Here is a 19,033-nt window from a genome sequence, read left to right as displayed (position 1 = left end):
GTGTTTCTCAACTTCTACACAACTGATATTTTGGGCCAGATCATTGTTTGTTGTTGGGAGGTGTCCTGTGCATTGTAGGATATTTAACAATGGTCTTTATCTACAATTGCCAGTAGCACACACCCCTCTAGTTCTGACAATCGAAAATGTCTCCAGACATTGCCAAATGTCCCCTGGAAGGTAAACTTTTCTTTCATTAAGTAGTAGTACTTTAAAGCAAAACATTTATTGTGCATTTGCTATGTTCCAAGTACTGTCTCAGGCACATAGAGTACAGTGATGAAAAGGGCCTGGTCTTTGCTCTCTTAAGTTCACAGTCTATTGGAAACATATGCATTCAAGTATAGGATAGCATGCTAAATATTATTAAAATGCTCTGCTAAAGAGTTTTGACTGAGAAATAATGCAGCCATCTGTCTAATTTGTATATTCCTAACAATTCTGCAAGGGATACCACAATCTTGACCCAGTCTACGCCTAACTAACAGTTTCCAAAGAACCTATGATAAACTCCAATATTCTGTAGCACAGTAGGGTGACTACAGTTAGCAACAATGTATTGTAAATTTCCAAGTAGCTAGAAGAGAGGATGTAAAATGTTACCAACACATAGAAATGGTAAATACGCAAGGTATTTGAGTATTTGATGGATACCCCAAGTACCACAACTGGATCATGATATAGTCTATGCATGTAACACTCACATGTACCCTAAAAATATGTAAAATATTTTGTATCAGTAAAAAAGAAGAAACTATGGGCAAGTAACCATAAAGTATGCTGAGTAAATAAGTGCCAGTCCAAATACAATGATGTCCTTAATAATTTTTTTACTTTAGTATTTTTAAAATTGAGATATAATTTACATAACATAAAATTCACCATCTTAAAGTATACACTTCAGTGGTTTTTAGCATTTTCACTATGTTATGCACTCATCACTTCTATTTAGTTCCAGAATATTTCCATCACCCCCAAAATAAACCCTATACCTATGAGCAGTTAATCTTAACTAACTCCTCCCTTCATCCCCTGGCAACCACAAATCTGCTTTTTTGTCTCTGGATTTGCCTATTCTGGATATTTCATATAAATGGAATCATACAATATGTAGCCTTCTGTATCTGGCTTCTTTAACTTAGTATGTTTTCAAGTTTGATCCATGTTGTAGCTTCTAACAGTACTGTATTTCTTTTTATTGCTGAATAATATTCCACAGTGTGGATATACCACATTTTATTTATCACTCATCAGTTGATAGACATTTGTTTCCACCTTTTGGTCATCATGAATAATGTTGCTATGAACATTGGTACACATTTTTGTGTGGACATATGTTTTAATTTCTCTTGGGTATATACCCAGGAGTGGAATTGTTGGGTCATATGGTGCAATGGACAGAATGTTTGTGTCCTCCAAAATTCATATGTTGAAACCCTAATCCCAATGTGATGGTATTTGGTGGTGGGGTCTTTGGGAGGTAATTAGGTCATGGGGGTGGAGCCTTTATGAATGGGATTAGTGCCCTAATAAGAAAAGGCTAGAGAACTTGAGAAGTTGGCAGCCTGCAACCCAAAAGAGTGCCCTCACCAGAACCTGACCATGCTGACACCCTAGTCTTGGAATTTCAGCCTTCAGAATGGTGAGAAATACATTTCTATTGTTTATAAGCTGCCCAACCTATGGTAATTTGTTATAGCAGCCTGAACTGAATAAGACACATGATAGTTGTATATTTAACATTCTGAAGAACTGCCCAACTGTTTTCCAACATGGCTATATCATTTTACTTTCCAATCAGCAATATATGAGAGTTCCAATTTCTCCACATCCTCGCCAGCACTTGTTATTGTTCATTTTTAAAAACTCTAGACATCCTAATGCTTGAGAATTAGCATCTTGTTTTGATGTGCATTTCTCTGATGGCTAATGATATTAAGTGTCTTTTATGTGCTTATAGACCACTTATATATCTTCTTTGGATAAATGTCTATTCAGGTCCTTTGCCCATTTTTAATTGGGTTATTTGTTTTGATATTTTTAAGATTTGAAAACAAGATTGAAATTTGTTGGTAAAAACAACTATCCCCATACTTTGGTGAAAAAACCCTTCCACATAGATACACAGTAAGTCCATTTCTTAACCATACACATCTGTGACAAACCTTGACAAAGTACTACAATCTGCTTTTACCTCTTCCTTTAACAACATGAAGCTGATGCCTGGGGGAGCAGAATGAAGAGAGGAACTAACCTTGCCTGGGAAAGAGGAGGAAAATGTCACAGGGTAGGTGATATTTGAGTTGGATTTCAAAAGAAAACATGATGAAAGAAAAGCTGTATGGGGGAAGTTCTGCCTTTGGAATTTTAATTTCATATTTGTATAAGAAATGTGGGATTCATTTCATTAGAATTCAATCTAGCAACAAAATCTTAGAGATGATCTGTCAACTTCTTGACTGCAGGTTTGCAAGCAATATGCGCCCCAATCACAATAGGAAGGACCTTACGTATTTCCTGATGCCAAAAAAAAAAAATCAGTATAATCCTCAATAGGGCATTAATATGTATGGACTATAGTGCTACGTGCTGAGGATACACTTATAAGCCTGGCATAGAGGGTCCCCTACTCATGAGCTTTTAGACAAGGGGTTCAGGGTAACAGAGGCATTCAATATATTCAATCTATTACAGAAGCTTAAATCAAAGAAACATAATCCAGTCTAAAGGGTCCCAGATGTTCCCTTTGAAGGTGCAAACTTTAAATTAGACTTAAGACAAACAGGGTTCAACCACATAAAGTGAAAGAATATTAGAGGCAAAGGGAATAGAATGAGTGCAGACTAAGAGGTAAAAGACACCCATGCTTGTGCTTGAGGAATGAGTAGATGACCAGAGGATTAGAACAAAGGGAGGGAGGAGTCAGCTTGTGAGAGATGAGCCCCAAGAGGTGGGCAGAAGCTACGTAACAGAGGGTCTTGTGAATCAAGTTAGGGCTTTGGGTTTTACATCTTAATGGTAATAGAACAGCACTGAAGGGTTTTAAGTAGGAATGTTATTTGATAAGGTTTTTCTCTTGAAAAACAGTACCACGAAAGCAGTCTGGAAGATAGACTGGAGGGAGACAGAACGGAAGAAAAGATACCAGTTGGCTCAGAAGATAGATTCTGGTTGCCTGGACTGGAGCAGAAGCAGTGGAGGTAAGGAGAAATGAATGGCATCAAAGTGGGACCAAAAGATTTGGTAATGGATTAGAGTCATTCATTCATTCATTCAACAAGTATTTATGGAGTGCCTACAATGTATCAGACACAGGCCTAGTTTCCAGAAGTTCATCAGCAACCAAAAGGGAAATAAAATTTCTGTCCTCGTGGAGCTTATATCCTAGTCGATTGGATATAGAGTGTCAGAGGGATGCACCATCGGGTAGATGTTAGCACTGTATTTCTGGAATGAGGAATATGGGTGGAGGAACATGTTAGGGAATAGGATAGATGATGAATTCTCTTTGGCACATGCTGATTTTGAGTACTCATTAGACGGACAACCTAGAAGAGGTGTTGAGTAGGAAGTTGGATATTTGGGTGAGGAGTCCAGGAAGCAGAACTATATTTGGGAATCATCTGCAGGTAGATGGTAACTGATTCTACAGAAGTGGATGTAGTGTAAGAAAAGAAGGAGGCTTAGGGCACAGTCCCAAGGACGCCAGCATGTAAGAGATGGACCAAAGAGCAGGAAGGTCCAGAAAGAGGCCCAGGCAATGCTCAGAGGAACACCAGGTTAGTACATTGTTGGGAAAGCCAAATGAGGAGAGTTCTTCTAGTAAGAGAGTGGGATCAACTCTGAATGTTGAGAGGCTGCATAACATGGTGGTCAGGACTATGGTCTCCTTCCTGGGTTTGAATTCTGGCTCTACTATATATTAACTCTGACCTTCAGCAAGTTACTTTGTCTTTCTATGCCTTAACTATCTCTTTTCTAAAACAGGGAAAACAACAGTATTTACCTTAAGGGTATTTGTGATAATGAAATCATTAAATATATGTAAAGGGCTTTGAATGGTGACTAACACAGTAAATGCTCCCTAATTGATTGCTTTTATTAGTAGTAGTAGTAGGATTAATATTATCAGATGTATTGACCTTCAGAGGAGAGCCACGTTTCCCACAGAAGGACCTGCCTTAGTATCCCTGCCATGCTCAGTCATTGGTGGGAGCAGCCTGTGGGAGTTGCAGCCTCACTTAAAAGTGGTGCTGGATTTCCAAGAGCGGAGTAGTTGGGACCCTGGGTCAATTATGCTCCCTGCAGTTGGATGTCTGTGAGGCACATCCTCATAGCTGTCACAGGTTCCATGTGACTTTCCTTTTTTATGTTTGTAGGAATAACTGTTCATTCTAAGGGGAGATTATCATAGAATTTCACCTTAAAGAAAGCGACCTTAGATATCATCTGGTTCCAACCTATCATTTTGTGCATGAAGAAACTAAGGCCAAGAAAAACTGAGTATTTCATTGGTATTAGAAGCCAGACGGGAACACATTTCACCAAACTATTCACCTACTCATTTATCCATTTGTCTACCCAAAATGTATTAAGTAACTACACACATCAGGCACTATACTAGGCACTGAGACTATAGGAGGTATATGAAAGAAGCCCCATTATATTCCAACATATGACCCTACCAAAGGGGCAAGTTCTCAGGAGCTAGGGGGAGATATGGACGTTAGTACATTGGGATGGGTGGGTGAGGGGTGTTCTGGAGGAAATGGGGCTCAATATGAATGGAACTTAGCCATGGAACTTAGGAGAAGTGGGATGAGGCTGTATGGTGGGGAAGGTGTTCCAGGCAGAAAAAATAGCCTGTGCCAAGGACAGCACCATTAAGAACATGGGGAGTTGGTGGCCTGAAAATTTGAGTGTAGATCGTGGTGTGTGTTAGAAGCAGGAGTGAGAAGGGAAGCAGGGGAATGGTGGGATAGAGAAGGGGCAGAGAAACAGCAGGGGGCAAAAGAAAAATGCCTGTGTCCCTCCTGCAGGCTCCAGACAGTGACAGGTAGATTTCAAGCAGTTGGAAATATCAAGAATTTTGTAATACACAAAACAGCCTCCTTAGAAGTAGGGTGAGCTCACTAAGCTCCAACAATATTTCTGAAACAGTTAGATGTGAAATCACACAAAACCAAATTGAAATTTGTTGAAATCTGATATTTTTAAAAAGCCTAATCAGAAACCAGCCGAGAGTCCTTGGTACAGGTGGTCAAACCTACTTCATATGTACCAGTCAAAGTCAATTACTTGGGATTGCAAAGAATACTGCCTGGGGTTAACTAACAGGAGAAAGTTACCAGAAGATAAAATTCATATACTGTTTGACATTACCACAACTCTCCAGAGAAATCCTCATTTTCTCAATCTTTATTGCTTTCACATGCCTGCTTTCAGGTGAAAAGGTGAAACTGAGAAATCTGAGGTGTATTAATGTCTCCCAAATCATTGTTTTTGATGTCGTACAAAATGTTACTTATAAAACTCCCCCAAATGTTAATGACTAACACTTGGGCCATCAAAAATTTATTAACTTTGTTAATAAATTAAGATTTCTTATCCGCTGTAAGGAATTCCTTTCCCAGTCACAAAAGCATCTTAGTATTATAGTTCTGTCGAAAGATATAGGAGATTTGCCATCAAATCTACATCACTCTCATTTGTTAAAAAATAGAAGTAATTGTTTAAGAATCAACTCGGCCGGGTGCAGTGGCTCACGCCTGTAATCCCAGCACTTTGGGAGGCCGAGGTGGGCAGATCAAGAGGTTAGGAGATCGAGACCATCCTGGCTAACATGGTGAAACCCCGTCTCTACTAAAAATACAAAAAATTAGCCGGGCATGGTAGCAGGGCCTGTAGTCCCAGCTACTTGGGAGGCTGAGACAGGAGAATGGCGTGAACCCGGGAGGCAGAGCTTGCAGTGAGCCGAGATTGCGCCACTGCACTCCAGCCTGGGCAACAGAGCGAGACTCCATCTCAAAAAAAAAAAAGAAAAGAAAAGAAATAGAACATCTAATTTTGGACTATACTAATCCCATCAACATCCTCTGCCACCTTGGAAGGTCTAGATGGACTGGCCAGCTTCTCTCTCACTCTCTCTCTCTCTCTCTCTCTCTCTCTGTCTCTTCCTAAACAATATTTTGCACACATGAGGCTCAGGGAACCGAGTCTTGGGACAGGGAAATGCTAATGTAGGTGAACAAGTCTCTGTGGAGTGGAAGCGCTGAGCTGTGGGAGTCTTAGCTAAATGCTGAATTGCCCAGTTTCTTCAATGCATTATACAGCTTGCTGTCTACATTGATCAAATTAATCAGAAAATCGCCGTCTCCACAGCTGAAGTTAATTTAAAAACATTCCAGGGATTGTGTAAGTAGTGTAGTATTTCTTCATAGGATTCCTTATTTTCTGCAAAAATATACTGTGCCAGAATTCTTAGTACGTTTGTTTATGGTCAGGTTCCAGAAAACTTCATGATATTCTCCAAGACAAATTGAGAAATTAAACTTCTTTTGCCGATGTTTAAATACATTTAAATATTGCCATACAAATGAAATAAAAGATTTTCTAAATAGGGATAACAAGGTCCAGCCATGAAGATTTTTGTTGGTGGTGGTTTTGATTTTTGTTTTGTCTTTATCATAGCTCCCAGTATGGCAAGTTCATTGTACTTAGCCAGTTAAAATTAAGTCTGGGTTCCCATCTACCATCAAGAAACAGAGTACAAGTCCAGCAGGCCCAGGGATACCCCAAGACATCTCACTTTCCCAGATGTGTAGGGGCTTATGTGCCCAGTGAAAAACTTGCCTGGGTTATAAAGCTCTCCTGTAGTAGTGTGTGTTGATGTGTCTTCAAATTTCTAATGCCATGACTGGTAGGGATAGTAGTAAACTTCAGGCAAAAGTTGGAACTTTCCATTGCTTCCTCTATTTCCCTCATTTATCTTCCAAGCTCAGGAGTTATGTGGAGATTGGGGATGGGGAGTGTCTTGGTTTTGGCTACCCCGGAAGCAGACCATGAGACAAGAATTTGCATGGAAGTGGTTTACTTAGGAGGTGAAGGGAACATTGATAAAGGAGTGGGGAAGTGAGACTAGGAAGGGAAGGCAGTCAATAAAGCAAGTGTTATCAAGACAGCTACATTTATTCTCCATCTCATTCATTCATTCATAGTAAGCATGGGGGAGAATGATATAAGATGGAAGATGGAGTTAGAGAAGTAGTCAAAGTCTGGATCAAGCAGAGCCATTTATGTCATTTTAAGTAGAATGAATTTTATTCTTAATCTGGTGGAAAGTCACTGAAAAGTTTTAAGCAGAGGGCTGATATGGTCTAATTTAAATGTTAAGAGGAACACTTTGGAGCATGGACTAGAGGGAGCAAAAGAAAAAAGTAAAAGGAAGCTATTGTGGTGGTTCAGGTGAGAGATAATGGTGGTGTAGCTGGATGATGGTAGGCAGGGGCAGAGAGTGGGGATAGAAGGAGATGGACTTGAGACATGGTTTGTAACAGGACTTAGTAGCAGATGTAATACAAGTGGGGAGGAAGAGCCCCACCTGTCAGCAATGATACCCCAGTTTTTGGCTTGAGCCAGTTTGGATGCTGTTTGTTCTGGGGTGGGGAGAAAGGGTGAAGTGGAGGGAAGCAAGTTCTGAATGATGATCAAGAGTTCAGTTTTGGCTGTCTTAGGCTCAGTGAGACATCTCAATGAATAGGTCAAGAATGCAGCAGAAAGAGGCTGGGGCTTGAGATTCACATTTTGAAGACATGAATATATGTATAGATGGCATTGAAAGTGCTAGGACTGGGAAGATAACCTGGAGAGTGTAAATAAGAAAGAAAATAGGGTCAGAGATTAATCTCTGTGGAAATACAGCACTTTAAATCCTGTTGAAGAAGGGAAGAGTAACAAGTGTGGGCAAAGGCAAACTAGAATGTGTTGTATGCTGTGATAGTTTTAAAATATGTCCATAAATGATCTGATGCTCATCCTTTCAAAAGGTGAAGTTTAATTCCCCTCCTTTTATGTGGGGTTGTACTTAGTGACTGACATCTAACAAAGAATACTGTGGGAGTGATGGGGGTAACTTCCGAAATTTGGACACAGAAGGCATTGTAGCTTCCTCCTTGTTCTCTCTCTTGGATTAGTCACAATGGGGGAAGTCAGCTAACAGTTGTGAGAACATTCAAGCAGCCCTGTGGAGAGGTCCACATAGAGAGAAGCTGAGGCCTCCTGCCAACAGCCATGTGAGTACGCCATCTTGGAAGCAGATCCTCCAGCCAGAGTCAAGATGTCAGATGACTATAGCATTGATAAACAACTTGATTGTAACCTTGTGAAAAACTCCAAGCCCAAGCAGTATGGCGATTCCTCAAAGAACTAAAAACAGAACTACTATTTGACCCAGCAATCCCATTTCTGGGTATATATCCAAAGGAATATAAATCATTGCACCATAAAGACACATGCACACAATGTTCATTGCAGCACTATTCACAAAAGCAAAGACATGGACTCAACCTAAATGCCCATCAGTGATAGACTGGACAGAGATACTATGGAACATATATACCATGGAATATTATGCAGCCATAAAAAGAATGAGATCATGTCCTTTGCGAGAACATGGGTGGAGCTGGAGGCCATTATCCTTAGCAAACTAATGCAGGAACAGAAAACCAAATACCACATGTTCTTACTTATAAGTGGGAGCTAAATGAGAACCAATGGGCACAAAGAGGGGAACAACAGACACCAGGGCCTATTTGAGAGTGGAGGGTAGGAGGAGGGAGAGGATCAGAAAAAATACCTATTGGATACTAGGGTTAGTACCTGGGTCACAAAATAATCTGTAAAACAGCCCCCCATGACATGAATTTATCTATATAACAAACATGCACAGGTACCCCTGAACCTAAAATAAGAATTAAAAGACTCCAAGCCCTTTTGCTATGAATCTAAAACTGCTCTAAAAAATGTCTAAAAAAAAAACCCAAGCCCCATCTAGCTAAGCTGCTCCTGAATTCCTGATTCATAGAAAACGTGTGAAATAATAAATGTTGCTTTAAGCCACTAAATTTTTATTTATTTATTTATATTATACTTTAAGTTTTAGGGTACATGTGCACAACGTGCAGGTTACATATGTATACATGTGCCATGTTGGTGTGCTGCACCCATTAACTCGTCATTACATTAGGTATATCTCCTAAAGCTATCCCTCCCCCCTCCCCCCACCCCATGACAGGCCCCGGTGTGTGATGTTCCCCTTCCTGTGTCCATGTGTTCTCATTGTTCAATTCCCACCTATGAGTGAGAACATGCGGTGTTTGGTTTTTTGTCCTTGCGATAGTTTGCTGAGAATGATGGTTTCCAGCTTCATCCATGTCCCTACGAAGGACATGAACTCATCGTTTTTTATGGCTGCATAGTATTCCACGGTGTACATATGCCACATTTTCTTAATCCAGTCTATCATTGTTGGACATTTGGGTTGGTTCCAAGTCTTTGCTATTGTGAATAGTGCCGCAATAAACATACGTGTGCATGTGTCTTTATACTAGCATGATTTATAATCCTTTGGGTATATACCCAGTAATGGGATGGCTGGGTCAAATGGTATTTCTAGTTCTAGATCCCTGAGAAATCGCCACACTGACTTCCACAATGGTTGAACTAGTTTACAGTCCCACCAACAGTGTAAAAGTGTTCCTATTTCTCCACATCCTCTCCAGCACCTGTTGTTTCCTGACTTTTTAATGATAGCCATTCTAACTGGTGTGAGATGGTATCTCATTGTAAGCCACTAAATTTTGAAGTATTCTGTTGCATAGCAATAGACAACTAATAAATGTGGTATCCAGAAACCAAGCAAAGAGTATACTGAAGAGCAAGGAGATGATCTTTGTTGATGTTTGTTGCTTTGGTATTTTGAGTTTTAATTTTGTACTTATATTCATTAAATCTGAGATATCATAGATTATAAGCATTCTATTACTATGTACATTAGAAAAGAAAAATGCTGCCAATTAAACTAAACTATAGCTCATTACCTTAATAATTCTGTGCATGAATTAGTCATGATCATGTTAACTTTAAAGAACACAGAGCCTGCAATGGCCTGTTTGCTCGCTGTTGTTCTCAGAACCAAGTCCAAACTCCTTGGCTCAGTGTACTGGGCTCCTCACAGCCTGGTTCCAGCCTGCTTTCTTTGCCTCTTGGCAGCCACTGGGCTTATTACCTAAGATTCTGGCCAGTCGACTTTCTGTATCTTGGGCTGATGCTCTCCTTATGCATTCTTTTTGCAGGTATGTATCTATCCATCCATTCATTTACTCTTATGCAATACCTACTAGGAATTAAGCATTGGAATGTTTGCTTTCTATGCCCATTTTATATCAGGTGGGCTCACATTTGCTCCATAAGAACAGTATAAGTGTCATCCACTGTATTCAGTTTTCCCTGATTCTCTCATGTGGACTCAGTTTGTCTCTTATCTGTATTCTGTGGAATATTTTATGTTTATATATATATATATATATATAATATGTTTATATATGTATATATATAATATGTTTATATATATGTATATATATAATATGTTTATATATATGTATATATATAATATGTTTATATATGTATATATAATATGTTTATATATATATGTATATATAATATGTTTATATATATGTATATATAATATGTTTATATATACACCCTATATAAACTTATAGTTTTATGTTTATACATATGCATAGACATATATTCATTCTTTGAAATGCAATACTGTGTGTATATATATATATACACACACATATTATTTATATATAAATAACATTATTTGCCTCTCCATCCCCCTTCCTTCGTCATTTATTAATTTACCTAACTTTTAATTCAGCACCTACTATGTGCCAGGCACTGGGCTAGAACCTGGACTTATATCCTTCCTCCCTGGCTTCCCTGGCCAAAAAGGAAAGAAAGACATTTTGATGGCCCTATGAAGTTGTCCAGTGAGGGAGGCAGTAGATATGAATCTCTGGCATTCAGAAGAATGTTTGGGCACATCAACTGTTCAGTTGATGTTGCATTAAACTGAATTAATTTTAACACTTTTTATAAATTTTTTTCATAAATAAGACCTTCACATTGAAAACAGGTCAGTTATTAAAACTTACCCACTGGGACCCAGCAAGTTAACTGATGAAACTAGAAGTACTACTGATCTCTCTGGGTAAAATATTTCATGAAAAGTGACTTAATCATCCTTGGGAAACACCATGGCTTTTAAATCTGTCACTTGTTCAATGTGAGATTCTGGGCAAATCATTTAACAATCTATTCTTTTGAAATTCAGTTTACTCATCTATATAATTGGAGATGTAATCTGTAATTTACACATGGTCAACATTGTCAGTGGGACCTCAATCTCTGTTCTCCCCTTCCTTCTTAGTAATAAGACCCCTATTACATAGCTACTCAGAATATAGGCTACATTTCCCAGCCTTCACTTCAATAATATGTGGCCATGGAACTAAGTTCTGGCCAATGGGATGTAAACAGAAGTGCCATGTGCAACACTTCCAGGATGTGGCTGTGAAGGGAGGATGATGTTCTTCATTTATTTCCTCTTATTGGCTGGTGATATAGATGGGATATTTCTCTCTCAAATCTCATGTTTAAATGTAATCCCCAAAGTTGGAGGTGGGGCCCAGCAGGAGGTGACTGGATCGTGAGGGTGGATTTCTCATGAATGGTTTAGCACCATCCCCTTGATGTTGTCCTCATGGTAGTGAGTGTGTTCTCATGAGATCTGGTTGTTTAAAAGTGTATGAGTGTGTGGTACCTTCCCCCGCCCTTGCTCTTGCTTTTGCCATGTGAGACACCTGCTCCCCCTTCACCTTCTGCCATGATTGGAAGCTTCCTGAGGACTCACCAGAGGCAGAAGCCACTATGCTTCCTGTAAAGCCTGCAGAACGGTGAGCCAATTAAACCTCTTTTCTTTATAAATTACCCAGTCTTAGGTATTTCTTTATAGCAATGCAAGAACGGCCCAACACGGCTGGAATTTGGATATGTTTGCTGAAGCTCAAGAAGCCATCTTAGGCCACAAGGGGAGGGCCTTCTGATGGACCCATAAAATGGCAGCATCTGGGTCCCTGACTCCATGGAAAGCCAGCCATATCAGCCCAACTACCTACACCTTTGTGAAAGAGAAACACATGTCTATCTTGCTTAAGCCAAGGTTATTTGAGTTTTCTATCACTTGCAGCTAATTCTGAAGGATCAAAAAGCAATGTTGCCATGCTAGCTAGCTGCTACGTGCCCATTATCCATATTCTGACATTTCCTGCTTAAAACCCCCTATGTCAAATAGCTTGTGAGGCCAGTTTTCAGTTTGCATTCAACTGAAAATAAAGATCAGGTGGACTTTTGTTCTTTGATCCTATGCGGTTTCTATCTTTTCTGAACGTACCTTATGTATTAGTTTGCTGGGGCTGCCATAACAAAGTACCACAGACTGGGTGGCTTAAACAACACACATTTGTTCTCTCACACTTCCGGAGGCTGGAAGACTAAGATCAAGGTGTTGGTAGGGTTGGTTTCCTCCGAAGCCTCTCTCCTTAGCTTGAAGATGGCTGTCTTCTTTCTGTGTCCATACATGGTCTTTCCTCTGTGTGTGTCTGTGTCCTAATCTCCTCTTTTTGGCTTGTTTTTTGAGACAGAATGGCATGATCTCAGCTCACTGCAACCTCCGCCTCCTGGGTTCAAGTGATTCTCCTGCCTCAACCTCCCGAGTAGCTGGGATTACAGGAATGCACCACCATGCCTGGCTAATTCTGTATTTTTAGTAGAGACAGAGTTTCTCCATGTTGGTCAGGCTGGTCTCAAATTCCCAACCTCAGGTGATCTGCCTGCCTCAGTCTCCCAAAGTGCTGGTATTACAGGCATGAGCCACCATGTCTGGCCTGTTTGTTTGTTTGTTTGTTTTTAAATAAGCTTTGGCAAGTTTTAGTAAAGAATAATTTTGTATGGTTTACCTTTCACCAGTCTGTTATGGCATGCTTCTAATGATATCAGAATCATCTGGATAAATGATAGCTAGTGTGCAGAATCTGTAGTATTTTCTGCATGCTGTGCACAATTCATTATTATTGCCACTGTAGTGATGGACACCAGTTTTGGCCAATATGCTATTTCAGATTTCCTCAAAGCTGTACAATTGTTGGCAAGGATGACAGTTTCACTTTGCCTTGTCTGATCATCTTCAGAGTCTTCTTGTACTCCAGCCTGTACTTTTCACTTTTCATAATGAGTTGGAGCCTACAGTTGATTGACTCCAGTAATTTTTTTTTGTCTTTTTTGCAGCCACAATCTTCCTGTCTTAGGTGTGGGATGGCCCCCAGCCAAGAGCATCCACCAAGATGGCTGGGGAGGGAGAAAGGCCCTAATCTCCTCTTCTTATGACAGCAGTCATATTGGATAAGGACCCACCATAATGAACTGATTTTAATGTAACTGCTCCTTTAAAGACCCTATCTCCAAATGTAATTACATTCTAAGGTAGTGGGGTTAGGGCTTCAACATATGAATCTTGAGGGAGTACACAATTCAGTCCATATCACCTCAGGACACCTGCATGTCCTGCCCCCACTGTCCTCAGAGGAGCTTTTGTCCTGAAATTTGTCACCAGGAGCACAAGTTCATCAGTGGTAGTTCCCTGTTTTACTGGCTCAGTGGCAAATAGTTGTTGGCACATCGTGGAACCTGACCAGCCTCATTTCCTGATTCCTGAGAACTTTTTGTCTTAGCAGGAGCCAGCTCTTCCTGTGTGCACAGTAGGCTGAAAGTACAGAACCCCCTTCCCCAGAAGCCCTCAACCAATGACTGTTGGGATTACAAACACCCCGGCTCCCTTGTCTTCACGAGGGATAACTAGGATGCTCGTGTTGTACTGTCTCCTAGAATTCCCCAGCAGGATTGACTCAGAGTGGTGACTTATTTTTACAACACTTCTTTCCCTTTTCTGTCCCACTTCCCCACTTCTCTACCAGAACTTCCTGGGGTCACCTCTCAAATAAACTACACACAGAGTCTGCTTCTGAGAAAATGCAAACTTAGAAAGGAAAGTGGTGGTACTGGGTGGATGGAGCACTTACTCTACATATGTCCCTTGAATGTGCTGAACTAGAGCCAAGCTAAACAGGATCACTGGTGATCATTTGTAAGAAAGCCCTTTGTAAAAATGTCAGCTTTTCTGTATTCACTTTTTTTGAGGGAATAAATTTGAAATAGTGGGACAACACTGGTCTTAGAGCAGAAGACCAAATCAAATGTAATTCATGGGAAATCACCTAATTTCTGCAAGTTTCTCCATTCCCTTGTCTGTCAAATGAACACAATACCCATTTCTTAGGGTTGTGGAGAGGATTGATTGAAATAACATTGAAAATGGTTGACACTTACTAGGGCCTCAATAATATTTGTTGAATGCCAATCTGATTTATGAAGACTAGGTAATATACTTATTTTCATTGTAATGTTTACATAGCCTTGATTTATGCTCATGAATTACATATAAATAGGACTTTAACACCTTCTAAGCCAGTGAAACTAACTATTGAAATAAGGCTGCCCAGAAATGATTTTTAAGTTGCAATTAGATGATTATTATTTCCCAGAAACACACAGCTCTTTAGTTTTAGGTACATTCTCACAAATTACAGTTTGAAGAATAAAGAAATAAATGATATACCAATCATTCAAAAATCACCGAAATAATGTTTAAAGATAAAATCTAGCCCATAGAAATAAGAACAACAGACTTACAGCTCAGGCTTCCTGTGGAAGGCTGAATAATGCCCCCACCCCGCAGAGGTATACATCCTAATCCCCGGAACCTGTAAATGTTATCTTATATATCAAAAGGGACTTTCCAGATGTGATCAAGTGAGGGATCTTGCAATGAGAAGATTATCCTGAATTATCCGAGTGGGCCTGATATAATCACAAGGGTTCTTCTTAGGAGGAAGAAAACAAGGAAGAATCAGAGAGAAGGCAAGGTGACAAAGGAAAAAGATATTGCTCCACAAGCTAAGGACTGTTGGCAGCCTCTAGAAGCTGGAAGAAGCAAGAAATGGATGCTCCCTGGAGCCTCCGGAAGAAACCAGTCCTGCTGATGCCTTAATCTTAGCCCCATAAGATTCATTATGGACTTCCGGTCTTCAGAACTGTAAGACAATAAACTTCTGTTGTTTTAAGCCATGGAATCTGTGGCCAATTTTTACAGTGGCACTTTGCTACTAGGGCTTTGAGAAAAATCAATTACCCACATAGCATGTGGTCTCTATAAGTAAAGCCTCTCAGCAGGAACCTAGTCATTCCCTCCTCTCTCACATTACTTTTACTTGAATTCAGTAGAGAAAAAAATATAAAACAGAAACATGTTGTAAGTAAGGAGTTGCTCCAAACGTTAATCTCCAGAATAGCAAAGTTAATAATATATTTATCTTAGGTACTCAAGGCAAAAAGATCCCAGTGGTAGGACTTAGAACACTTGAGATGGAGTTCAGATCAATAAATGTTCTAGACCAGCACTGTCCAATAGAAATAAATATCCATATATGCCATTTAAAATTTTCTAGTAGCCACATTTTTTTAAATGTTAAAGAAACAGAAGCAATTAATTTTAATAACAATTTTATCTAATGCAGTATATCCACATTACCATTTCAACATGTAATCAATATCAAATGATTAGTGAGATAGTTCCTGTTCTTTTTTTCCTACTACATCTTGAAAATTAGATGCGTATTTTATACTTTTTACAGCACATCTCAACTTGGACTGGTCACATTTCAGGTATTCAATAGCCACTTGGGGCTCCTGGTTACTATCTTTGCTGTATTGGACAGGTCTAGGGTATCTAAATAGTTCCAATACCCAAAGGACATAAAAAATATAAGGCAAGCCAAATTCTGAAGCTTAAGGGCAGGTACATGCATGGAGCTAATGATTTATTCATTTGATGAGCGTTAATTGTGTACTATGCACTAAATACTATTTAAGAAGCACATAATTTTCTAGGTTATAAAATCATAGTGCAGTGTTTCAATTAAAAAGAACTGATGCTTATACTGGAAATCTCTATACAGCAGCCACAGTTTTTCCTATAAGTTGTGAAACCGCAGGAAATAACCAGTAGACACAGTTTTCTGCAATGGGTGCCTTGCCTTCTCTGTAACAGTGTCTTATCCATAATGTGGAATCTAGAGCTGATTAAACATGGGTCCTGGACATTCCTGAAGAGCTGACCACTTGACATTTCCAAGCACGTTGAGCAAATAATAAACACACCAGCTCATAAACTTGATAATCGTCTAAAGAAACCATGGTTCACATCTTGAAAACTGCAGAATTGCAGAATCCTGACATGGATTCTCCAGTTTAATATGCTTTGGTTTATCCAGGGGTTTTTGGCTTTTAATTTAATTTGGTGGCACTTTGAAAGTGAAGCTCCTGGAGGTCAGTTTGCTGGCCGCTAAAGAACTATTAATCTCATCTCCAAATAGCATTTGGTCTTTTTTAAGTGGGCTTTCTAGCAACGCAAGAACCTCTAGCATTCAAGGAAAATGTGATTATGGGCAAATTGCATCTGCTTACATTTTTATCATGAAAAGGAAATTGAAACTTGCGATCATACATTCTAAGAACCTGGTTTGAGGTTTGTTCTGTTTTAACTTCAAAATCCTTTAATACCATGGCTGACTCTGATGAAATATTTTTTCCTGTAAGTTAAACAAAGATAGGCAAACCTTCGAGAAGCCTGTACCAAACCAAAGCTCTTATCCTACTCTCCTCAGGAATCATCACTGAAAAATTTCTATAGTTCAGCAGCCTCCGCTGGGAGCAATTGTGCCGTCCAGGGACCTTGGGCAATATCCCAAACTTTTTTTTTGTTGCCACAACTTGGTGGTGGGGGTGGGGTCAAGGTTGCTACTAGTATCTAGTGAGTAGAGGCCACAGGTGCTGCTAAACATCCTACAATGCACAGGGCAGCACATCACCCCAACAAATAATTATTCAGCCCAGCCCAAAAGGTCAATAATGCTGCGGTGGAAAACCATATTCTAGTGGACACCTAAGTAGAAAGCAAGACATCACAGTCAGAGAACCAGAAAACCTCTTCCGTTGCCAGAAGGCTGCCCTAGTGCCCTGGTAAAGAACAGACTTTGGGCCAGAATACCTAGGTTTGCACCCTGGCTGCATCTCTCTTACTGGCTATGCTTCCTCAGACAAATTACTTTACCTCTCTGTGCCTCGTTTTTCTCTTCTACAACACGGAGATGATGATAATAGTACCTTACACACAGAGCCATTATGGCTTTGAGTGTGTTAATAGCCCTGAAGTGCTTAGAACAGTGCCAGGTCGACAGTCACCATGTAAGCGTGCATTTACTAAGCGTCTTTGCGGATCTCTGGAAAAAATATTTCAGGTCTCAGCTAAGCTTACGGGCAGTAGGGAACGGCTTCAGAGTCTGCATTGCCATAGCAAGAATGAGAATGGTTGTCATCTGACAACCGTGTCCTTTCTTTCCAGTTCATCAACCCTAATCAGGGAGCAGTGAGGAGAGCAGCCCGGCTGGCTCAGCCCAAGAACAGTAAATGCTTTATCGTCCTCGGTTTCTTTCCCTCCTTCCCCAGCAAAACTAGCGACTGACAAGCACTTGGTGTCCTGTGAATAGAGTGGAAAACACAAAACCGCACAGACACTGAACCCACCCACCGACACGCATACCAACCCTCACACACCTGCCCCTACAGCAGGTCTGCAGACCACCAAGCCCGCACGCACCGACGGGTCTGCGTGCAGAGCCTCCCTCCTCCTGCAACCCTCCGGACGCAGCCAGGTGGGGCACAGCTGATGCAAAAGGAGCTAACTAGGTGCAAAGCCCCGCCACAGGAGAGCAGGGAGGAAAGCCCGTGGGCGCTCCCAGCCTGGTATCCAGGTTAAATCCCGTCGCAGCGCGCGCAGGCACACGTGCACACTCACACCCATACACGCGGGGGTGCCTGCAAAGACATGGGGCCCCAAAGTGGGAGCTCAGGCCGGGGATGGGGGGAAGCCAATCGCCAGACACTCACCTGGCCGCGTTCCCGAAATCACCTGCCACCCAGGGGAGCAGCAGCGGGAGCGCAAGGCTCCAGGGCAGAGGCATTCTCGCACTGGTCCTCCCTCCTCCTCCTGAGCCCCCCTCGGGAGGACGCCAGCCGGACCCCGTAGCAGCTGAGCCGCCGCCTCCTCTCTCCTCAGCTGCTCGGGTCCTCCGCTCCACTCGCAGTTACCGGGTGCTGTCCCTGCAGGCTGGGAAGGGAGGCCGGGCACCGCGGCAGAGGCGCTTGCGGCCTGGGGAGGGGCTGGGGGCGCCCTGGCAAGCCTGGCCGAGGCTCCTCTGCGGATGAAGCTGGACGGGGTGAGCGAGGGAGGGCGGGGCGGGCCGTGCACATCTGGCTGGGACCCGCCTCCAGCATGACCCGCTCATCCTCCGCGCTCTCTGTTCACCCAGAAACTTCCCCCAGATTCAGGTCACCTCGCGCTTGTCAGAGTCACCATCTACTGCCGTCTATTTCGGGCATGGGGCAAATTTCAGTGATACCTGCACTCCAGGACTTAAGAATTTAGTTGAGAAGTCGGAGCAGAATGGAAGGATGCACGTTCCTAAGACATGATTCCTCACTTCTCTTTGGGTTTTCACGTTCTCCCGGTTTTCTTCTACAAACTGCAAATCGTGGGGTGCTAGAGCTGGAAGGTCACTAAGTCCTGGGCAACCCTGTCATTTGGCAAGTAATCTCTCAGGCCCATTTGCAACAGCTTACTTACATGGGACCCCAGATGATATCCCAATATAGTAACTAGTGCAGAAATTCATGGCACAAACATGAATACTATATGAATTCAGATTCATTTGGGTACTGACACATTATTTGTTCT

General features: G+C 41.3%; 1 protein-coding gene, 1 long non-coding RNA gene and 1 pseudogene across 3 annotated transcripts in view; 1 reads left to right on the top strand and 2 right to left on the bottom strand.

Moving 5' to 3' along the window:
* The window catches only part of LOC134738993 (uncharacterized), a 67,374-nt gene extending 64,179 nt beyond the window's left edge, over nt 1–3,195 (top strand). The window contains exons 3-4 of the long non-coding RNA XR_010125343.1: nt 2,217–2,287; nt 3,088–3,195. This is a non-coding gene — a long non-coding RNA (uncharacterized LOC134738993). The remainder of the gene's footprint in view (nt 1–2,216; nt 2,288–3,087) is intronic.
* The window catches only part of EGFL6 (EGF like domain multiple 6), a 63,374-nt gene extending 44,853 nt beyond the window's left edge, over nt 1–18,521 (bottom strand). For both annotated transcript variants that reach the window (XM_054472925.1, XM_054472926.1), the window contains exon 1: nt 18,187–18,521. In XM_054472925.1, coding sequence (XP_054328900.1) covers nt 18,187–18,260 — 74 coding nt within the window. In that variant the 5' untranslated portion in view covers nt 18,261–18,521. The remainder of the gene's footprint in view (nt 1–18,186) is intronic.
* Nucleotides 13,079–18,100, bottom strand: LOC129025391 (large ribosomal subunit protein eL30-like; annotated as a pseudogene).
* Nucleotides 18,522–19,033: the final 512 nt, after the last annotated feature.

This window comes from Pongo pygmaeus, chromosome X (genome assembly GCF_028885625.2).
Source record: "Pongo pygmaeus isolate AG05252 chromosome X, NHGRI_mPonPyg2-v2.0_pri, whole genome shotgun sequence".
Classification (NCBI taxonomy): Eukaryota; Metazoa; Chordata; class Mammalia; order Primates; family Hominidae; genus Pongo; species Pongo pygmaeus.
This window is presented reverse-complemented; position numbering and strand designations above follow the sequence as displayed.